The 21,933-nt window shown below is 40.8% G+C and overlaps 1 protein-coding gene across 1 annotated transcript in view; it reads left to right on the forward strand.

Annotated features, from left to right (window-relative positions):
* MORC1 (MORC family CW-type zinc finger 1) overlaps positions 1-21,933 on the forward strand; it is a 243,862-nt gene that overhangs the window by 195,457 nt on the left and 26,472 nt on the right. The window contains exons 19-23 of the mRNA XM_064273472.1: positions 922-974; positions 2,121-2,216; positions 4,180-4,246; positions 5,635-5,643; positions 18,574-18,720. Of these exons, the coding sequence (XP_064129542.1) occupies positions 922-974; positions 2,121-2,216; positions 4,180-4,246; positions 5,635-5,643; positions 18,574-18,720 (372 nt within the window). The remainder of the gene's footprint in view (positions 1-921; positions 975-2,120; positions 2,217-4,179; positions 4,247-5,634; positions 5,644-18,573; positions 18,721-21,933) is intronic.

Raw genomic sequence — 21,933 nt, forward strand, 5'->3', positions numbered from 1 at the left:
AACAGTTAATGTGCTTGGCTGCTAACCCGGAGGCTGGGGGTTTGAGTCCACCCAGAGGTGCCTCGGAAGAAAGCCCGGTGATCCAGTTCTGAAAAGCCAGCCGTTGAGAGCCTTGCGGAGCCAAGTCCTGCTCTGATGCACGTGGGGCCACCACGAGCCCGAATCGGCTCAGCAGCAGCTGGCTTCGTTTCGCTTCTCTTCAGCTCACCTTACGGTTTCTGTTCATTGTGGTGAGAAATAGTCTGTGCTGCTTATAAACCCGTGGAGAAATAGTCCTAAAAGGGGGGACACTTTGTAACAAAGTACTGTGTGGGCTTTCCTTACATGTCAGCACATCAGAACACTTTAAAGTTTATGTTACCTCAGAAATAAATAAGGCATTCTTTTTAAAGCCATTTTCAAGATTTTTGCAAAACGAGATTTTAGAAATTATGCATTATGACGGCTTCCTACAGCATGCACTTATTTACAATGTACGTATGAAAATATTTTGAAACGGACAAAAGGAGCTTAGAATCAGTTTTATTTCTTTTTCCTGCTCACAAGGCTTTTATTTCTCTTGATTTGGGTAAGATAGAGAATGGCAGGGATGGAGAGCTAGGCGGGTATGTTGTTGCTAGGCTACACCTGTGCCCGGTTAACCTGCTTCCCGACAGCGCTGTTTGCAGAGTGCCACGTAAGACTACACCTTGCTTCCTGGAGGGGAGAAAAAGGAGATTGCTACCCTCTCCGTAGGGAGGCATGAAAGGTGAAAGATACGTGCACAGTGGGCGAGCTGCAGAAAACAGACAGCTCCATGCCTTGCACTGGGTAATGAGAGGTGGGGGATATGGTCATGTTTTGAATGAACTTCAGTGTCTTCAGTTCCAGAACCAGACAGGCCTTACCCCTGCCTTCTTCGTTGTTCTTTTTATTCTACAGTTGTTTCCCCACCTCTTCTCAGATTTACAAGATACATATGGGGTACACTCTGGGTATGTTGCTTTTTCCTGAGGTTCTGCATACACACACACACAATCTTAGATGTGAAGAAGTCCATTCCCAAAATGTAAGTTTGTTTTGTATGAGCCTGGCTATTACAGGATTCTCAAAACAATAGTAGACATGATTTCTAAATGGCACCCTCCACCTCCCCAGTCCTTCATCCCAGATTAAACACACATCCCTTCACTCCCACATGCCACCAACCCTCCTGATTCAATACATAAGGCTCTGCAGCCCCTTTTCATTAGCTTTCCTAAGATTCTTTTTTAATTGTGCTTTAAGTGAAGGTTAGTTTCGTATTAAACAATCAATACACCTATTACTTTGTGACATTGACTGTCAACCCCGTGACATATCAGCACCCTCCCCTCTCAACCTTGGATTCCCCATTTCCATTCACCCAGCTTTCCTGTCCCCTCCTGCCTTCTCATCCTTGCCCCTGGGCTGATGTGCCCATTTAGTCTCATACACATGGTTGAACTATGTGTATAACTGTTTTATGGGCCTACCTAATCTTTAGCTAAAGGGTGAATCTCAGGAGTGACTTCACTACCGAGTTAAAAGTGTGTCCAGGAGCCATGCTCTTGGGGTTTAGCTTCCCTAAGATTCTGTCAGAAGATAAGCTGTCCTATGTTCTAACACTCCTGTCCTCATGGGCGAGTGCCTTATCCCCATATTCTTCCCCATCATGCTTTGGTACCTGAGGCCCTAGCACTCAGTGTCCACCAAAGGTTTAATTGCACTGATGTTGAGTCTCTGCTGTGCAACAACTAGGGAAGCCTCCTTAAAAGAGCTGAGACTGGATGGCTCCTCCTGGTGAAAATGAATAATACTTGGCTCAATAATTGGAGACACTGCTACATCTGTGTAAGACACAAAATTTTAAAATACTTGTACAAATGTTGCTATAAATGTGAAGTCCTTTAAGATTTTATACAAGTAAATACAACAATTACAATGGCAGTCATTCTCTAGATGCATGCCAAATATAATTTTCACAACCTCTGCAATTCTTTCCTTCCTTATGTGTGTGCAAATGTTACTACTGACAACGCTATGATCTTTCTCATTTCAGGTGGACGTTGATGTGCATTGTCTTTTTTCCACTCTATAATAAGTCCTATGTTTTTCTGCAGCTTTAAATAAAAATCTTGTTTTTCAGGTTTTAGATAAAAGAGACACTGGCATTTCACTGAAACAAGAAAAAAAGGAAGTTCCTCTTATGAACAAAGGTAAAAAACAGAACTCAGTTTACTTATATTAGCTGTAATGTTTGTGGGGTCTTCAATAAGGCTTTGAAGGCTTCGTGTTTTGAAGGAGCAGAAAAATATTTCTGCCTGAAAATAGTGCCACCAATACTACCACCCTGCCTGAAATTCCTGATAGTAGAGTTATGCCACCCTTAGCAGTGAATTCTATTAGAATTTTGCTGAGGACTGATATCAGGCCTACAATTTTCAGAATCTATTTTGAAAATTATAATGACATGCCCCTATTTTCGATCTTTATGTCCCTTTCTTGCTTTTCATGACTCCTCTGAGATCACTAAGAGTAATCCAAAAAACTCATTTATTAGTTCCTTCATGTCCATGGGATGTAATTTATCTCAGGTGAGACTTAAACTTATTTAAAACATGTAGTTGCCATCTCTATTCAATCTAAGTTTAGTTTCCCTGGATAGAGAAGCCAGAAACAAACTGGACTCAGAAAATTTTGTTTTCCTAGCCTCCAACCATTGTTACTATTATAATTAGTATATATTATAAATGCTATTCTTTTTTATTTTAATATTATTCCATTAGCCCAAGCAACAAGTACATTGTTTTTTCAGTCACATTTTTGAAATGTTTTAAAACCTTTCTTTTTCTTTCTAGCAAAACTTAGCTCCATTTGGCTTCATCATCCTCAAACCCTTTTTTTATGGGCCTGTGCCACCATTTTGTGTTCTCTCTTTCTTTCATATTTTGTTGCTTAGGTAACCTAACCAGCTATTCATTCACAGTTGAGCCTATTAGTAGGGTCCCTAAGAATTCACACTTTTTTTTTTTATCTTAATTAAGATAATTTGCCATTCCACAACCAGGATTGCTTTTGTAAGGGTTTCTTAATTTTAAAGCCAATCTTTTAGAGAAATTTCAAACTATTACTGTGCCTTCAAGTATGGTCCTGTTGGATTTTCAAATTGTAATGGAAAAATGGTTAATACAATTTTGATCCTAAAATTAGTAATTTAATTTTAAATACTCATCCTGAGTTTGACAGGAACAAATTGTGAAGTATTTTCAAATGGCTGTAATTATGGATCAGTTGACAGTTGGGTAAAAAATTTCATTTTGTATGCATGTCAGTGAGTAAAACTAATGGTGCCTGCGGTGTGCTTGGAAAGCCTCTCTCTGTCCATTCTTTTTTTGTATTTTCCTTAAGGAGCCAGGCAGTTCCTCAGCTAGTTACCCATCTAAAATGTTACTTACTGATATCCTGTTCCACATGGCCTTCAATGTACCTAAATTTGTTGGCAAAAGTTTACTTGATGGAACAAGATATCACAAAGAATTCTAAAGATAGATGGTAAGAAAGGCACTTTGGTTCTTGCTTCTATTGTGCCCCTAAGACATTCTTACAACCGATCAATGGTGAGCAAAGGATTTTTGCTTCTCGTGTGACCTTAAACAAATCACTATCCTCTCTGAATCTACAATTCTGAGGTTCACTGAGCGAGAGGATAGACTGGTTGACTTCAGATTTCTTCTTGCTTTAAAGTTCAACGCTCAATTGGAGACATATTTTTCATTGGTACCTGTCAGTATGTCAGAATCTGACCACAAAATAAAAGTGCAGAAGTGGATGAGATACTAGGGGAAAGGTAGATGTTTGTCTAGGCAGAGGCTGGTGAGAGCAGAAAATATGAGTCCTGAGCACACCAACACCAATAGCAGGTGATAAACATTAATTAAAAAAAAAAAAAAAACTTCAGCTACAAAGACTGTTAGATTATCCTGTTTACTACATATGCTTTCCAAGAAGTTCATTTTAAGTTTTCCTTAGAATATATTGGTGCAGTTTTACAAATTGATGTTTGAATACACAGGCAAATTTTACACACATAGTTAATGAACTGCTAGCACTTCTTTTGGTTCAGTTTATTTCTGATCATCAAAACATTATTGTCTTACTTTTGTCTGTGTTCTTTTGAAGAAAAACAGGAGCTGTACAGTGTTACTCCAGAAATAAAGAGAAACTCTTCATTGTGTAACTTGAAAAGGTCAGTGTACTGCAATTACATAGATTCCAAATGAGTGTAATTATACTGTTGAAAAATAATTATCAATGTTTAAATACAAGAAAAAGGAAAATAGCAGTAACAAAGAAAGACAAGAAATGGAACCAAATTTTAAAAAGGAGAAGGGAACAATAGAATGTACTAGATTTCTTACCTTTTTCCCCACATGTTTTCATTTCCCTTTGTAAGGATTTTGGGATAATGAAATGAAGCAGGTTTAATAACCTACTCAAAGCATGTAAATAATTCAAATTACTGTATTTTCAAAGAACTGAAAATGTCACAGTTATAAAGTACGAGTATGAAATCGTAAACTGACATTCCTCTGTGACTCATTATCTCATTGTCATACATATATGTAATTATACTAATTGAACACTAGAATTTTCTTGACATGAGACCTTTGCCATGTTTAAAATAAAATCATTTGAATATTTTGGATACCAAATATAATTGTTGTTGCCGTTAGGTACAGTCAAGTCAGTTCTGACTTGTTGCTATGTTTGAGTGCGTTGTTACAGCCACTGTGTCAATCCATCTCACTGAGGGTCTTCCTCCTTTTTGCTGGCTCTCTACTTTTCCAAGCATGATGTCCTTCTCCACAGACTGGTCCTACCTGATAACATATCCAAAGTACATGAGACCAAGTCTCGCCATCCATGCTTCTAAGGAGCATTCCGGCTGTACTTCTCCCAAGACAGATTTGTTCATTATTCTGGCAGTCCATGGTATACTCAGTATTCTCCACCAACACCATAATATGAAGGCATCAGTTCTCTTCGGCCTTCCTTATTCATTGTCCAGCTTTCAAGTGCATAGGAAGCAATTGAAAACACCATGGCTTTGGCTAGGTGCGCCTTACTCTTCAAAGTAACATCTTTGCTTTTAAACACTTTAAAAAGGTCTTTTGCAGCAGATTTGCCCAATGCAATGTGTCACTTGATTTCTTAACTGCTGCTTCCATGGGCATTGATTTTGGATCTAAGTAAAATGAAATCCTTGACAACTTAAATCTTTTCTCCGTTTATCATGATGTTACTTATTAGTCCAGTTGTGAGGATTTTAGTTTTCTTTATATTGACATGTAATTAATACTGAAGGCTGTAGCCTTTGATCTTCATCAGTAAGTGCTTTCTGCAAGCATTGTTGTGTCATCTGCACATCACAGGTTATTAATGAGTCTTCCTCCAGTCCTGATGTCACATTCTTCTCTATATAGTCCAGCTTCTTGGATTATTTGCTAACCATTCAGGTTGAATAAGTATGGTAAAATGATACAACCCTGACACAGCTTTCCTGATTTTAAACCGCACACTATCCCCGTGTGTTCAAACAGCTTCCTCTTGGTCTATGTACAGGTTTTGAGTAAGCACAATTAAGTGTTCTGGAATTCCCATTCTTCCCAATGTTATCCATAATCTGTTATGATCCACACGGTCAAATACCTTTGTATAGTCAATAAAACACAGGTAAACATATTCTGATACTCTCTACTTTCAGCCAAGATCCATCTTATGTCAACAATGATATCCCTCACTCCACGTCCTCTTCTGAATCTGGCTTGAATTTCTGGTAGTTCCCTGTTGATGTACTGCTGCAACTGTTTTGGAATTATCTTCACCATGATTTTACTTGCATGTGATATTAATGATGTTCTATAATTTCCGTATTTGGTTAGATCACCTTTCCTTGGAATGGGCACAAATATGGATCTTTTCCAGCCAGTTGGCCAGGTAGCTGTCTTCCAAACTTCTTGGCATAGATGAGTGGCCATTTCTAGTGTTACCTCCATTTGTTAAAACATCTCAACTGGTATTCCATCAATTCCTGGAGACTTGTTGTTAGTCAATGCCTTCAGCGCAGCTTAGACTTCTTCCATCAGTACTATTGGTTCCTGATCATATGCTACCTCCTGAAATAATTGAACATAGCGTAATTCTTTTTGGTACAGTGACTCTGTATTCCTTCCATCTTCTTTTGATGCTTCCTGTGTAGTTTAATATTTTCCCTGTAGAATCCTTAAATATTGCAACTCGAGGCTTGAATTTTTTCTTTGTTCTTTCAGCTTGAGAAATGCCAAGTGTGTTCTTCCTTTTTGGTTTTTTATTTCCAGGTCTTGGCACATTTCAATTTAATATTTTACTTTGTCTTCTCAAGCACCCTTTGAAATACTCTGTTTGGCTCTTTTACTTCATCATTTCTTCCATCTATTTTAGCTACTCTACACTGAAGAACAACTTTCAGAGTCTCTTCTGACATCCATTTTGTTCTTTTCTTTATTTGCTATCTTTTAAATGACGTTTTGCTTTCTTCATTTATGATGTCCTTGATGTCATCCCACAACTCATCTGATGTTTGGCCATTAGTGTTCTGTGAGCCAAATCTGTTCTTAAAATGGTCTCTGAATTCAGGTGGGATATACTCAAGGCTGTTCTTTGACTCTCATGAACTTGTTTTATTTTTCTTCAGCTTCAACTTGAACTTGCATATGAGCAATTGATGGAATGTTCCATAATCCACCCTTGGCCTTGTTCTGATTGATGATGTTGAGCTTTTCCATCATCTCTTTCCACAAATGTAGTCACTTTGATTCCTGAGCATTCCATCTGGCGAGGTCCATGTGTATAGTCTCAGTTTATGTTGCTGAAAAGAAGCACTTGCAATGAATAAGTTCTTGGTCTTACAAAACTCCCTCGTGGGATCTCTGGCATCATTTCTATCACCAAGGCCATATTTTCCAAGAACAGATCCTTCTTTGTTTCCAACTTTTGTATTCCAATTGCCAATAATTATCAGTGCACCCTGATTGCGCATTTGATCAGTTTCAGACTGTAGTAGTTGGTAAAAATCTTCCATTTCTTCATCTTTGACATTAGTGGTTGCTGTGTAAATAGTCATATTAACTCATCTTCTTTCTAGGCATATGGGTATTAGCCTATCACGGACAGCATTTTACTTTGGGATAGATCTTGAAATGTTCTTTTTGACAATGAATTTGATACTGTTACCCTTCAATTTGGCATTCCTGGCATAGGAGACCACATGATTGTCCCATTCACAATGGCCGATACCAGTCCATTGCAGCTAACTAATAGCTAGGGCATTGATCTTTATGCATTCCATTTCATTTTTGAGAATTTCCATGTTTCTTAGATTTATACTTCGTACATTCCATTGTTCCAATTATTAATGATGTTTATAGCTTTTTTTCTCATTTTGAGTCATGCTGCATCAGCAGATGAAGGTCTCAAAAGCTTGACTCCATCCATGTCATTAAGATCAACTCCGCTTTGAGGAGACAGCTCTTCTGTGGTTGTATTTTGAGTGCCTTCCATCCTGAGGAGCTCATCTTCCAGCACTACATCAGACAGTGTTTCACTGCTATTCATAAGGTTTTCAGTGGCCACTTTTTTCAGAAGTAAATCACCAGGTCCTTCTTCCTAGTCTTCCTTAGTCTGGAAGCACCGCAGAAATCTGTCCACCATGGGTGACCCTGCTGGTATTTGAATACCGACGGCATAGCATCCAGCATCACGGCAACATACAAGCCATCACAGTAAAACAAACTGACAGACAATTGGTGGGGATACCCAATAGAAATATATTTTCAAGGTAGCAAATTCTTATCTCCACTCAACTACAAACCTACTGTGATGGCTAAGATTGTGTCCATTTGGCTGGGCCATGATTCTCAGTGTTTTGGCAATCGCATAATCTTGTGATCACTTTCTTTCTGAGATGTGATACATCATCACCCCTGTGATGGGATCTGCTGTGAGTAGCCAAGCAGTTGAAGGGGAGTTTCCTTGGGCATATGGCCTCCGTCAAGTATGAGCAAACGTTCAGATAGGGCTCAGGGAGCTTTTGCTCATTCTGGATCCTGAAGCTGTATCTTAATCATCTAGTGCTAGTATAACAGAAATACCGCATATGGATGGCTTTAACAAAGAGAAATTTATTTTATCACAGAATAATAGGCTAGAAGTTCAAATTCAGGGCATCAACACCAGGGGAGGGCTTTCTCTGTCAGCTCTGGAGGAAGGTCCTTCTCATCAGTCTTCTGGACTAGGAGCTTCTCCCCACAGGAACCCTGGGTCCCAAGGGCATGCTCTGCTCTCAGCGCTGCTTTCTTGGTGGTATGAGACCCCCTGTCTCTCTGCTGACTTCTCTCTTTTATATCTCAAAAGCATCTTGTAGATCTCTTCAATATAATTTCCACTAATCCATCTTATCAACATCATAGTGATAGGATTTCTAACACATAATGAAATCACATCAGATGACAAAATGATAGACAGTCATAAAATATGGGGAATAATGACCTAGCCAAGTTCACAGATATTTTGGGGGGACACAATTCAATCCATGACAAGCTGGCTCCTGTTCCTCTGACTTCCAGTTCATGGGACCTTTGCTAAAAGCTTACCTGTGGTTTAGCCTGCTGATCATGGGATTCATCGATCTTCATAGCATGTGAGCAACAGCCCAACTCTCTGACCTGCTGATCTTGGGTTCACCAGATGCTGTGGCTATGAGAATCAGAAGCCTCTTTCCTGACCCACAGACTTGGGACATTACAGCCTCTAATATCTGCATGAGCCATTTTCCTTGGTATAAATCTCTGTATATATGTATATATTTATACGTTTTGCTTCTCTAGAGAACCCAGTCTAAGACATTTGGTACCAAGAGTGGTTCTAGAGAAACAGAATTGTAAAGATGTATTTTCTAAATTGATTCTCAGGTCTGGTTAGTCTAAAGATGTTGATGTCTCTTCCAGTAGTAAAGAAGGCACTGCTAACCCATGGCATGAGGTGGCAGTTCAAATATGCAAAATATCACTGCCAATAAAATAGGTATTGGTAAAAGACAATGCTCTGGGTGATTGCGTAGATGATACCTTTCTACAATTTTGTCATAATGAGAAGCGTAAGGAAGCCGGTTGGTTGGTCCTACTTTTGCTAGGCAAACTGGTGAAAGAAAGAGATGGGCTCAGGGCTTCAGAGTCAAAGCTCAAGTGCCACATAAACAACCTCAAAGTTTCCACTTGTGCCTTGAAAGAAAACCTTATTTCTTGTAGTAAGAGAGCTGACATTGCCAAAAACCAAACCCAGAGTCTTATTGTAAGAGTGGCTGAATTACAACACCAGCTCCACTGACAATATTGAGAGATGTCTGAAGTTAACGTGAGGGCATTGATTGAAAAGAACTGGGATCCTGAGACCTTGGATGTGGACATATTGACAGATAATGAGGAAGCTAGAGACACTGAGCTCCTAAATTCCATTGAATTACTTCTGCCAACAGAACCATTAGCCCCTCCACTCCAATCTAATGAGATTAACCCAGCTGCATCTAAAACACCTTTGTTGAGTCATTGCCTGGAAAATCGCCAGAGGCAGATGCTTTACATGACAATGCTGAACGTTCTCAAAACATTTCCCCACCGATTTTGGCTTCTAGGCCTATAACTAGACTTAAGTCCAAGTGAGCCCCAAGAGGCGAAGTACAAAGTGTAACCCTGAAGGAGGTATGCTACACTCCGAAAGAACTGCTTGACTTTTCTAATATGTACAAACAGATACCTGGGAAATATGTGTGGAAATGGCTGCTAAGAGTGTGGGATAATGGTGCAAGGAACATAAAGATGGATCAATCTCAGTTTATTGATATGAGTCTACTAGGGACAGATTGTTCATTGAATGTTTCAGCTGGAGAAGTTAGGAAAGGGTCTAATAGTTTATTTCGTTGGGTTGCTGAAGCATAGATTATATGGTGGCCTACACTAAATCAAGTTGGAGTACCAGACCTGCCTTGGTATACTGTTGAAGAAGGTATCCAAAGGCTTAGGGAAATTGGCATCTAGAATAGATTTCTCAGGTTAGATCCATAGACCCACACATGGAGTGCCCAGAGGACACACCTTTTACCACAACAGTGAGGAACAAATTTGTGAAAGAAGCCCCAGCATCCTTGAAGACTGTTGTGATTGCTATTTTATGTAAGTCAGATTTGACAGTGGGAACTGCCCTAACTGCATTAAGACACCTGATTACATTGGGGCTGATGGGACCCCATGGTGGTAGGGGCCAAGTGGCGGCACCCAATCAACAAATACAAGGTGGTGTGGTTACCATAATGAACAGCAGAATCAAAACAGTAATCACAATAGCATGACTCATGGACTTATGGCATTGACTACTTAGTCATGGTGTCCCTAGGAGTGAAATAGATAGTAAATCTAATAAATATTTACTTGATCTGTACAAGCAGATGAATTCTAGGTCACATGAGCAGCAGTCTAACTCAAATTGCCAGAATAGAAAGTCACAGCCCATCAATCAACTTCCAGACTTGAGCAAGTTTGCAGACCTACAACCCTTCGAATGAAGGGGAGGTTGGGTCCCCTTGAGGAAGGACCCCAGTGCACTGCCAAAAACTTATTCTGTTAATCTTTCCCGCAGCCTTCCCCAAAGGAATCTACGGCCTTTTATGAGAGTGACTCTTCAATGGGGAAAAGAAAATAATCAGACTTTTCTAGGATTACTAGATACTGGCTGTGAACTGACACTAATACCAGGAGACCCAAGACATCACTGTGGCCCACCAGTCAAAGTAGGGGCATATGGAGGTCAGGTTATTAATGCAGTCTTATGCCAGTCTCACAGTAGGTCCAGTGGGTCCCCAAGCCCATCCTGTAGTGATTTCCCCAGTTCCAGAATGCATAATTGGAATAGACATGCCCAGCAACTGGCACAACCCCCATATTGGATCCCTGACAAGTGGGGTAAAGGCTATTATGGTCAGAAAAGCCAAGTGGAAGCCATTAGAACTTCCATTACCTAGGAAAATAGTAAACCAAAAGCAATACTGCTTTCCTGGAGGGATTGCAGAGATTACTGCTACTATCAGGACTTGAAGGATGCAGGGGTGGTGATTCCCACTACATCCCCATTCAACTCGCCTATTTGGCCTGTGCAAAAAACAGATGGATCTTGGAGAATGACAGTGGATTATTAAAAACTTAACCAGGTAATGATTCTAATTGCTCCTGCTGTTCTAGATGTAGTCTCATTATTTGAGCAAATTAATACATCTCCTGGTACCTGGTATGCAGCTATTGATCTGACTTATGCCCTTTTCTTCATACCTATTTCAAAGGACAATCAGAAGCAGTTTGCCTTTAGCTGGCAAGGCCAAAAATACATCTTCAGTTGCCTACCTCAGAGCTACATCAACTCTCCACCCCTATGTCATAAGTTAGTCTGCAGGTCCCTTGATCACCTTTCCCTTCCAAAAGAAGTCACACTGGTCCAGTACATTGATGACAGTATGTAGATTAGACCTAGTAAGGAAGAAGTGTCAATGAGTCTGACTTATGGGTAAAACATTTGTGTGCTAGAGGGTGGGAAAATAATCCCACAAAAATTCAGGCACCTTCCACCTCAGTGAAATTTCTAGGTGTCTAGTGGTATGGGACATCTCAAGATGCTCCTTCTAAAGTGAAGGAAAAGTTACTGCATCTGGCTCCTTCCACAACCAAAAAGGAGGCATAATGCCTAATGGTCCTCTTTAGATTTTGGAGGCAGCATATTCCTTATTTGAGCGTGCTACTCTGGCCTATTTATCAAGTGACTTGAAAAGCTGCTAGTTCTGAGCGGGGCCCAGAACAAGAGAAGCCTCTGTAACAGGTTCAGGCTGCTGTGCAAACTGCTCTGTCACTTAGACCATATGATCCAGCTGATCACATGGTGCTTGAAGTGTCAGTGGCAGATAGAGATGCTGTTTGGAATCTTTGGCAGGCCCCTATTGGTTAATCACAGCACAGACCCTTAGGATTTTGGAGCAAAGCCCCGCCCTCCTCTGCAGGTAACTACTCTTCTTTTGAGAAACAGCTTTTGGCTTGTTACTGGGCCTTTGTACAGACTGAACACTTAACCATGGGCCACCAAGCCACCATGCAGCCTGAGCTGCCCATCATTAACTTGGTATTGTCTGACCCACAGAGCCATAAAGTTGGACATGCACAGCAGCACTCCATCATTAAATGGAAGTGGCATATAGAGGTTGGGCCCAAGCAGGTCCTGAAGGCACAAGTAAGTTGTATGAGGAGGTAGCCCAAATGCCCATGGTCTCCACTCCTGTCACATTACCTTTCATCTCCCAGTCTGCAGCTATGGTCTCATGGGGAGTTTCTTATGACCAGTTAACTGAAGAAGAGAAAACTAGTGCCTGGTTTACAGATGGTTCTGCATGATATGCAGGCACCACTCAAAAATGGACAGCACCAGCAGCACTACAGACCCTTTCTGGGATCTCCCTGAAGAATGGTAGTGAAGGGAAATCCTCCTAATGAGCAGAACTTTGAGCAGTGCACCTGGTTGTTCACTTTGCTTGGAAGGAGAAATGGGCAGATGTGTGACTGTATACTGATTCACGGACTGTGTCCAGTGGTTTGTCTGGGTGGTCAGGGATTTGGAAGGAACATGAATGGAAAACTGGAGACAAGGATTTATGGAAAAGAGGTATGTGGATAGACCTCTCTGAATGGGTCAGAGAAGTGATATCTGTGTCTCATGTGAATTCCTACCAAAGGGTGACCTCAACAGAGGATGATTTTAACAATCAAGTGGATAGGATGATGCATTCCGTGGAACCACTCATCCATTTTCCCCAGGTACTCCTGTCATTGCTCAGTGGGCTCGTGAACTAAGTGGCCATAGTGACAGGGATGGAGGTTATGCATGGGCTCAGTAACATGGACTTCCACTCTCAAAGGCTGACTTGGCTACATCCACTGCTGAGTGCCCAATCTGTCAACAACAGAGACCAACACTAAGTTCCTGATATGGCACCATCTCTTGAGGTGATCAGCCAGCAACCTGGTGGCAAGTTGATTACATTGGACCACTTCTATTATGGAAAGAGCAGCATTTTGTTCTTACTGGAATAGACAGTTACTCTGGATATGGATTTGCCTTCCCTACATGCAGTATTTCTGCCAAAACTACCATCCATGGACTTGCAGAATGCCTTATCCACTGTCATGGTATCCCACACAGCATTTCCTCAGATTAAGGGACTCACTGCAAAGCAAATGAAGTGTGGCAGAGGGCCCATGGTCATGGAATTCACTGGACTTACCATGTTCCCCATCATCCTGAAACAGCTGGCTTTATAGAACAATGGAATGGCCTCCTAAAGACACAATTACAGTGCCACCTAGGTAGCTGTACCTTGCAGGGTTGGGGGAGTGTTCTTCAGGAGGCTGTATATGCTCTAAACCAGCATCCAATGTATGGTGCTGTATCTCCCATAGCCAGAATTCATGGGTCTAGGAATCAAGAGATGGAAATGGGAGTGGCACCACTCACTATTACCCCTAGTGACCCACTGGCAGTACTTTTGCTTCCCATGCCCACAACCTCATGCTCTGTGTGTTTAGAGGTCTTACTTCCAAAGGGAGGAATGCTCCCACTTGGAGACACATCACTGATTCTACTGAACTGGAAACTAAGAATGCCACCTGGTCACTTTGGGCTCCTTATGCCTCTGGATCAACAGGCAAAGAAGAGAGTTACCGTACTGGCTGGTGTGGTTGATCCTGATTACCAAGAGAAAATCAGATTGATATTACATGATGGAAGTAAAGAAGAATATGTCTGGAATGCAGGAGGTCCCTTAAGGCATCTGTTATACTGCCGTACTCTGTGATTAAAGTCAATGGAAAACTACAATTCTGACATGACTCCTAATGGCCCAGACCCTTTAAGAATAAAGGTTTGGGTCACCCCACCAGGCAAAGAACCACGACCAGCTGAGGTGCTTGCTGAGAGTAAAGGCAATGGGTGGTGGAAGAAGGTAGTTCTAAATATCAGTTACGGCCACAAGACAAGTTGCTGAAATGAGGACTGTAATTGTTATGAGTATTTCTGCTTTGTATGTGTGCATCAAATATTTTTGTTTTCTTCGCTTATATAAGATGTAAACATGGCTATTGTATTTTTGTTTTTTTGTGTGTTCGTTGTATCATATTAGGCTCACGTATGACTTTATAATTGTCTTTATTCAGAGATTATGTATGGTGTAAGGAGATGTGTACAGGTGCCAGGTTAACAAGGGGTAGACTGTGATGGTTAAGATTGTGTGTCAACTTGGCTGGGCCATGATTCTTAGTGCTTTGGTAGTCGAATTAATATTGTGATCACTTCCCTGTTGAGATCTGATACATGATCACCCCCATGATGGAATCTGCTATGAGTAGCCAATCCGTTGAAGGGGAATTTCTTTGGGCATGTGATCTATATCAAGTGTGGGCAGATGTTCAGGCAGGGCTGGGGGATCCTGCAGCTGCCCATTCTGGATCCTGCAGCTGGCTCCTGTTGGTCTGACCTCGGTTCTTGGGACTTGAGCTAGCAGCTTTCCTGTGGTTTTGCCTGTTGATCTTGGGATTCATTGATCTTCACAGCCTGTGAGGAACAGCCCTACCCTCCAGCCTGCTGATCTTGAGTTCACCAGGCCCTATAGCTACATGAATCAGGAGAAGCCTCCTCTTTCCTGACCTAGGGACTTGGGACTTTACAGTGTCTACAACCGTGTGAGCCTTTCCTTGATATAAATCTCTGTCTATACATATATACATTTATACACTTTACTGGTTTTGTTTCTCTAGAGAACTCAGCCTAAGACACCTACCTAAGCTTTTTTCAAGGCACTTACATGTAGTTTATCTGAATCCAAATCCCACGCTGTCTACACAGGAGAACATTGATTAAGGACAAGGAAGAAAAAGGTCTTTTATTTTCCTGTACTTGCTGTTAAAGTAGTCCCTCTAACATTCAACTCTGATCATGTCAGTCTTCTACTCAAAAACGTTTCATAGCCTTTCATCACCTTTAAGTTATAACCTTTTTAGCATGGCATGAAACCTTCATGATCTGCTTCCTGCCTCTTTCTTTAGCCTCCCCTTTGCTTTTTAAAAAAACCTGTTGCCATTGAGTTGATTCTGACTCATAGCCACCCTATAGGATAGAGTAGAACTGCCCCATAGGGTTTCTAAGGAGTGGCTGGTGGATTTGAACTACCAGCCTTTTTGGTTAGCAGCTGAGTATTTAACTACTGTGCCACCAGGGCTCCCTTTGCTTTTTGGAATATAAAAAATTACTTGTAGTTCTGTTTTATCACATAATTCCTTCCCTTTGCCCACACTACTTCCTTTGCATGAATGCCTTCTGCAATTTGTGCATCACCCTAATGCCCTTTCGATCTGCAAGTCTTAGTTCAAGTGGTCTTTTCTTTGGAGTCCTCCTGATTCTCCCAGAAAAAATCAGGTATTCACAGAGACACTGTTGAAATGATCAGATTGCATTACAATTTGTTCAGTTTCAATAATTATTTGTTCAATACCAACAGTGTTTCCACCCTGGGGGGGGGGGGGTCCCTGTGATGGTCAGCTGATACTGTCTGTTTAAATACCAACCTGTCTTCCTATTGCGTAATTGCTTGGTAAGGACAGGGACCTTATCTTCCCTTCTTCTTACATCTAGCCTCAGAGTTCCACCATAACCAGTCCATCTAAAGTAGCCCATTCCATTTCTGAGCCAGCCACACTATTAAATTATCCTTCCCCCCCCTCCCCGAGGACTTATTACTGTCTGAAAGTATCTTTCACTTATCTATTTCTTTTGCCATTTTACATTCTAGCTTGCTTATTTTCTGTATTTTTCCATAGAGGGCAGCTCACTACATGAGCGCAGGACCTGTGACTTCCTTGCCCTGTGTCCCTAGTGTCCAGAATGACCCCTGACTTACGCTTGGCACTCATAATATTTGTTGGTTGAATGAATGATATGATTTTTTCCCAAATCTGTAGCTAGACCTTCTTATGGTCAATGCATTCACCCAGAGTTATTTACTAAAGTGACTTAAAATACAGCTAAAATTAATTTAAGTGTGTGGGCGTGCATTATTTCATACATTAGTTTTAAATCTTTATGAGGTTGTGTTTTTTTTAAATCGCTGCTGCATAATAAATACATTACAAATGTTAGAAGTACAATTCACCTAAAATCATCTTAATGGAAGGACCTTGTCAAATATAGTAGTAATGAAAGTAATGATAAAGTTAATCATAATAATAACCACCTACAGTAACAATAATTAGATATTATTTACTGAGCGGATTCCCTAGGTGGTGCAAGTGGTTAACACGCTCAGCTGCTGACCAAAAGACTGGAGGTTCGAGTCCACCTAGAGGCACCTTGGAAATAAGGCCTGGCAATGTACTTCTCATAAATCAGCCATTGAAAATCCTGTGGAACACAGCTGTGCTGTGACACACACAGGGTCACCATGAGTTGGCATACACTCAAGGGCAACTTCTTTTTTTTCTTTTTAGTTTACTGAGCACTTCTTAATACTAGGCATTGAGCTAACATCTCTATATATCTTGTTTCATCCTTAGCACAGTTCTGCGAGGTAGGCACTATTATTATATGACAAAGAAAAACCAGTTTAGGAAGAGAACCGCCTGTGCTCTAGTGTATGCATTTATCCCTCCACCTCTAATCCCAGCATACATTTCCAGCATTCCTAAAATGGTAAAAAGATTTAAAAAAAAAGACTTCCTTAATAAAATTTCAGTACAGAGGTATAATTAATGAGCATTCAAACATTGTACAAGTATTCTTTAACAGACAATTAAGCATTAGTTTATATAATGTTCTTAACCTTAAAATATCTCATCTGAAGTTAGACAGTATAATTAATGCCAAAGAACTATTGATGGTAGAAGTACGTCCGATATAAACTATTATCCAGTTTTTGAAAGGCTTGTGTGATATAAACATACAAAACTCTCTAGAGCTCTATTCTTAATTTATGGACGTTCTTAGAAAGCCCAGCGTGAAAAAGGACTACAAAAATCTCATTACTTGAGAAACAAAGCCCTATATGATCTGACTTCTACCACCTATCCAACATCATCTCCCATATTTTCCCCAGCCCCTTATTCTTTTTTGTTCCCACAACCCTGAACACTTTGGGTATTATCAACATACTACACTATTCTGTGCCTTCTTACTGTGAGTTATTTTCCATGCTACAGCCGGTTACCCTTTTTTTATATTTTATGACCACGGTATTCTTTAATTGGAGCCCTGGTGGTGCAGTGGTTAAGAGCTCAGCTGCTAACCAAAAGGTCAGCAGTTTGAGTCCAACAGCTCCTCCTTAGAAACCCTATGGGGCAGTTCTACTCTGTCCTACAGCGTTGTTATGAGTCAGAATCAACTCAATGGCAGTGGGTTTGGTTTTTTTGAGTTTACTATGTGTTATTTTCTATGCTTCAGCCAATTACCCTTTTTTTTATGTTTTATGACCAAGATCCCACCCAGTGCTGTCGATTGTCTTTAATTATTGCATTACACCTCATGTGGATATAAAGGAGCCATTTGTTCAGTGGAGGAAACAGTATGCCTGGGGCTCACACAGCCTTTAGAAGCACATATGGTTATGGATCTTTTTGAATAATTTATTTTATTTTATTGTTGTTGCAGAACATGCACCAATTCAACAGTTTCCACACGTACAGTTCAGTGACAGCGATTACCTCCTTCAAGTTGTGCAACCATTCTCAGTCTCCTTTTACGAATTATTCCTATCCCATTAACATAAACTCACTTCCCCCTGAATTTCCTGTCTATTGAGTTCCTGTTGTCTGTTTGATCCCATTTAGAGAGATGCCAGTTATCCTTTTAAAGAATGGATCAGATCACCTCACCCACATGCATGAAACCCTGGACCGGCCATGCTTGGTCTACTTAGAATAAACTCCAGTTCTCTCCCCCACGACCACGACCTGACCTCTCTACCTCAGCTCCTAGCTCATCCCACCCCTTTGCTTTGCACAGCCCTAGCTCATCACCTGACCATCACCACACTTCACCTGGAGTACTCGTCTTCCTCCAGATCTTGACTCCAAACTGACTTTGTCACCCTTCTTTTGTTTTCTTTCTCTACATGCTTTGCCCCAGGCTAGACTAGAGCTTTAGTTTGAAAGCCTCCTTCACGAGTAAGAGGCAAGTGGTACACGATCACCGTTGTCCAGAATAAATTACCATCAGTTACCTTTGTTGTGGCTACCTGAAAACCTTGGAAACAAAATTTGTCAGGGGTACAGGTACACAAATGATCATTTCAGCATTAGATTTGTTTCTTTTCTTTCATTGGTTGTATATTAATGTTTCTGAATTTATTAGTATCTAATGTGATCCCTACTTTGGAATAATAAACCACTGCTTGTTTTTGCCCAGTGTGACAATGGAAGATGTAAATGCAAGTTCTGGACACAGAGCTAGGGTTTCTGGGAATGGCGATTATGAAGTTGCTTCTTCTATGACAGAGTCTTTTCAAAATACATTCGTGAAGGAAACAGCGAGAAAACTGATGTCTAATTTAAGGTAAAGATATTTACTAACATATTTCCACACGTTCTGTTGAACTTTCTAAGCAGTGACAACATATGAATTTTTCCCTATTGTCTCCTAACTACGCCGACTGAGATATTGTCGTGGGCTCAGTGCCTCTTGAAACAGAACTGCAGGTGCTGTAACGGCCTGTTGTTGGAGCCTGTCCACAGCAGCACAGTGGATGGGGTCCTCTCCTCCATGCAATGAAGAATCCTTATTGTTACTTTTTTTTGCCTCACAAAGACTCGTAGGTTTTAAAAATCTTTTTGTAGTTTTAGATAATGAACTTATTGAGGGAAAATGAGTTTTATAGTCTTGTTCAGTATAGAAGATTAACCTTTATGGGTGTGGTTATTTTAGGAGTTTAGATGTCTCAGCCCAGTTCTTAGAGGGTGGAAACAGGAAGGAGGCAGAGTACAGGATTTGGAGTCTTTGCAGATAAGACCAGTGATGGTAGGGTGCTTTAAAGGATGGAAATAGGAAAGAGGCAAAGTGCAGGATTCAGAGTCTTTCCAGATAGGGCCAGCGATAACAGGGTTCTTTGGGTTCCTACGGAAGAGCGCTCTGAAATCGGTGTCATGTCAGGCGATGGGGCAGCAGCACTGCTAGTTAGTGCAGCCAGTCTAACTTGTTCTGAAGTTGGCGTTGTGTCAGGCGATGGAGCAGCACCACTGCTGGTTAGTGCAGCCAGTCTGTCTTGTTAGGATTTGGAGACCATGAGGACCCTGTATGGGGTGAGGCTCAGAGCCCGAGAGAACACACAGCATGGCCTAGCCTGAAGAGTATTTTCCCTCAGGGCAGTGATTAACAAAATATTTCTGAAGAAGAGAGTTGGCAAGAAGGAATCAGGATCAGGTAGGAAGAAAGAGAACAACACGTGGATGGTGGAGATGGGACATGTATGCAGGGGCTGCAGCCTCCACTTGTGCCCCAGGCTTTGGTCCTGTTTGTGAAAGGAGACAGCCAACCACTGCAAGACATGAACACAATGCGCAGCCGCCCTGAGCTTTATAGAACCCTGTGTGGCAGCCCCCACGCACAGAGGCTTCCTGGGCATAGAAGTCCCACTGAGTCTTTCCTCTGGAGAAAGGAGGAAGTGCTCTCGGTTGTACGCAGGTAGACCCACCTTGGACTTTGCATCAGAACCTATTTTTACTAGCGATTCTAATGATCCAGAGATAAGTCATAGACTGAGAAATGAAGGTGGACTCCAGAACACCAAGCTCTGACCACCAAATCTGTCATAGTCCCAGGGTTGATGGGCCAGAATGGGACAGAAGCAGCCCAGACCTCAGTGTTGTACAGATGTCATGAAGTAGAAGAAGGCCACTTGTTCAGTGATCTGGGTGAATGTCCATGAAGAATGGGACCCTCCAACTAGTTTCTTACCCTCTGTCAGTATTTGTCCAGAAGTAATATTTAAGGTCATTAGCTTTAAAGTTGGGTAGACCTAAATTTGAACCCCAGTGTGTTACTTACTAGTTCTATGATTCCAGCAAGTCACTAAGGCGTGGCAATATGTGTTAATTATGTATGCACGTGTCTATATATATAATGTTCCTGGTACAGATGGGTGGTACAAATGTGTAATGTGCTCCGCTGGTAACCAAAAGGTGGGAAATTCATGTCCACCCAGATACACCTCAGAAGAAAGGCCTGGCAACCTACTTCTGAAAAAATCAGCCATTGAAAACCCTATGGAACACAGTTTTACTCTGACACACATGGGGTCACTGTGAGTTGGAATGAACTCTGATGCAAATGGTTACCTGGTGCCTGTATACATCTAAATAAAATGTGAATATCATTAAAAATGTCTGGATATCACCACTAAGACCTTGTTTCCAATGACTGGGATATTGCTTCAAGTGAATCAAGCCTTCTGGGTAATAATAGCTATCATTTTGACTGTTAAAAGTTAAGCATTCTTCCCAGTGAGTGCTTCATACGCATTATTTCCTCACTCCCACAAACTTATGAGATTGGTATTATTTTTATCTTTACTTTATGGATTAGGAAACCACAATTTAGAGACACTAAGTGGCACAGGGTTACACAGAAAGTGCATAGCTACAAAGGCCAGGACTGGATTTACGTGTTTCCTTCTCCGAACACCGATGAGGCCTGCAGAGACCTGTCTGGGTGCTGTACAGAATTGACTAGTCTTTCCCAGTTAGGTAAACTTTCTTTTTCAAATTTCTCATTTCCCTTATTTTTACATGGCTATTTTTGTTCTGCATCTAAATGTAACATTTCTATTGATTGTGATATGTTACATGTGATCAAGAAAGGGTCCATCCGTTTGAGGGTACTGAGGCTTTAAAGTGCACCCACTTCCATGATTAGGCATCAAAAGAAGATTAAAATTTCCCACAAACCGTCTTCCTAATAAACATGTAGCATCTTCAGTGCTTGAACTCACGCTGTTTTCATCGCTCTCAAATCCGAATGTGCTAATCTATCAGCTCTTTTCTGTACCACCTTAAATTTTCTGTGGTGATTGTTTTGTAAAAAAATATTCAGTGGAAAAGAATTGAACAGAACACGAGGCTTTAACTGGAACAAAATGAGATCTTCATTTTAAGCAATTTTCTCTTTTGCCTTTAGCAACATGTAGTATGTTTTCTCGCATTTCACCAGTGAAAACAGATTGCTTGTCTTTGTTATGTATTGTTTTCTACCCTGCATTATCCTATCTGTTCCAGATGTTATTCCTTGGGTTAACTAGACCACAGTAACTTCAAAGCACAAAGATCGTGGCTAGCTGCGTGTAATGGGGAGAGCACAATGTTCTTTACACTCAGAATTGCTCTCACCGTATTTTCCTTGGTCATTGCATAATAGATTAGTTAAAAATCTTTTAAATGTATAGATTATTCCCTCCAATTGGTTCACTTTGGATATTACATAATCTTTATCCCTTTTTAATTGCCACAGTAGGGTCAGACACCTCTGTTTAATTAATGCTAACTGAGTAAAATAATAAAAAGATAGTAGTTTTTACTGTCAATTTTCACCACCTGATTATGTTTAGCCTAGCATATTCCTGTCATGTTTGTTTTTTTAATTTTATGTGTATTAGTTTAATCCCCAAATACAGCAACTCCTTTAAAAATAGATGAGACTTTCTGCATCATGTGAAACATGTATTAGTAGATGTTGAAAGAATACTTACTTTTTAATTAAATCAAAAGGTTTACTGGG

The sequence above is a fragment of the Loxodonta africana genome, chromosome 20 (genome assembly GCF_030014295.1).
Source record: "Loxodonta africana isolate mLoxAfr1 chromosome 20, mLoxAfr1.hap2, whole genome shotgun sequence".
Taxonomy (NCBI): Eukaryota; Metazoa; Chordata; class Mammalia; order Proboscidea; family Elephantidae; genus Loxodonta; species Loxodonta africana.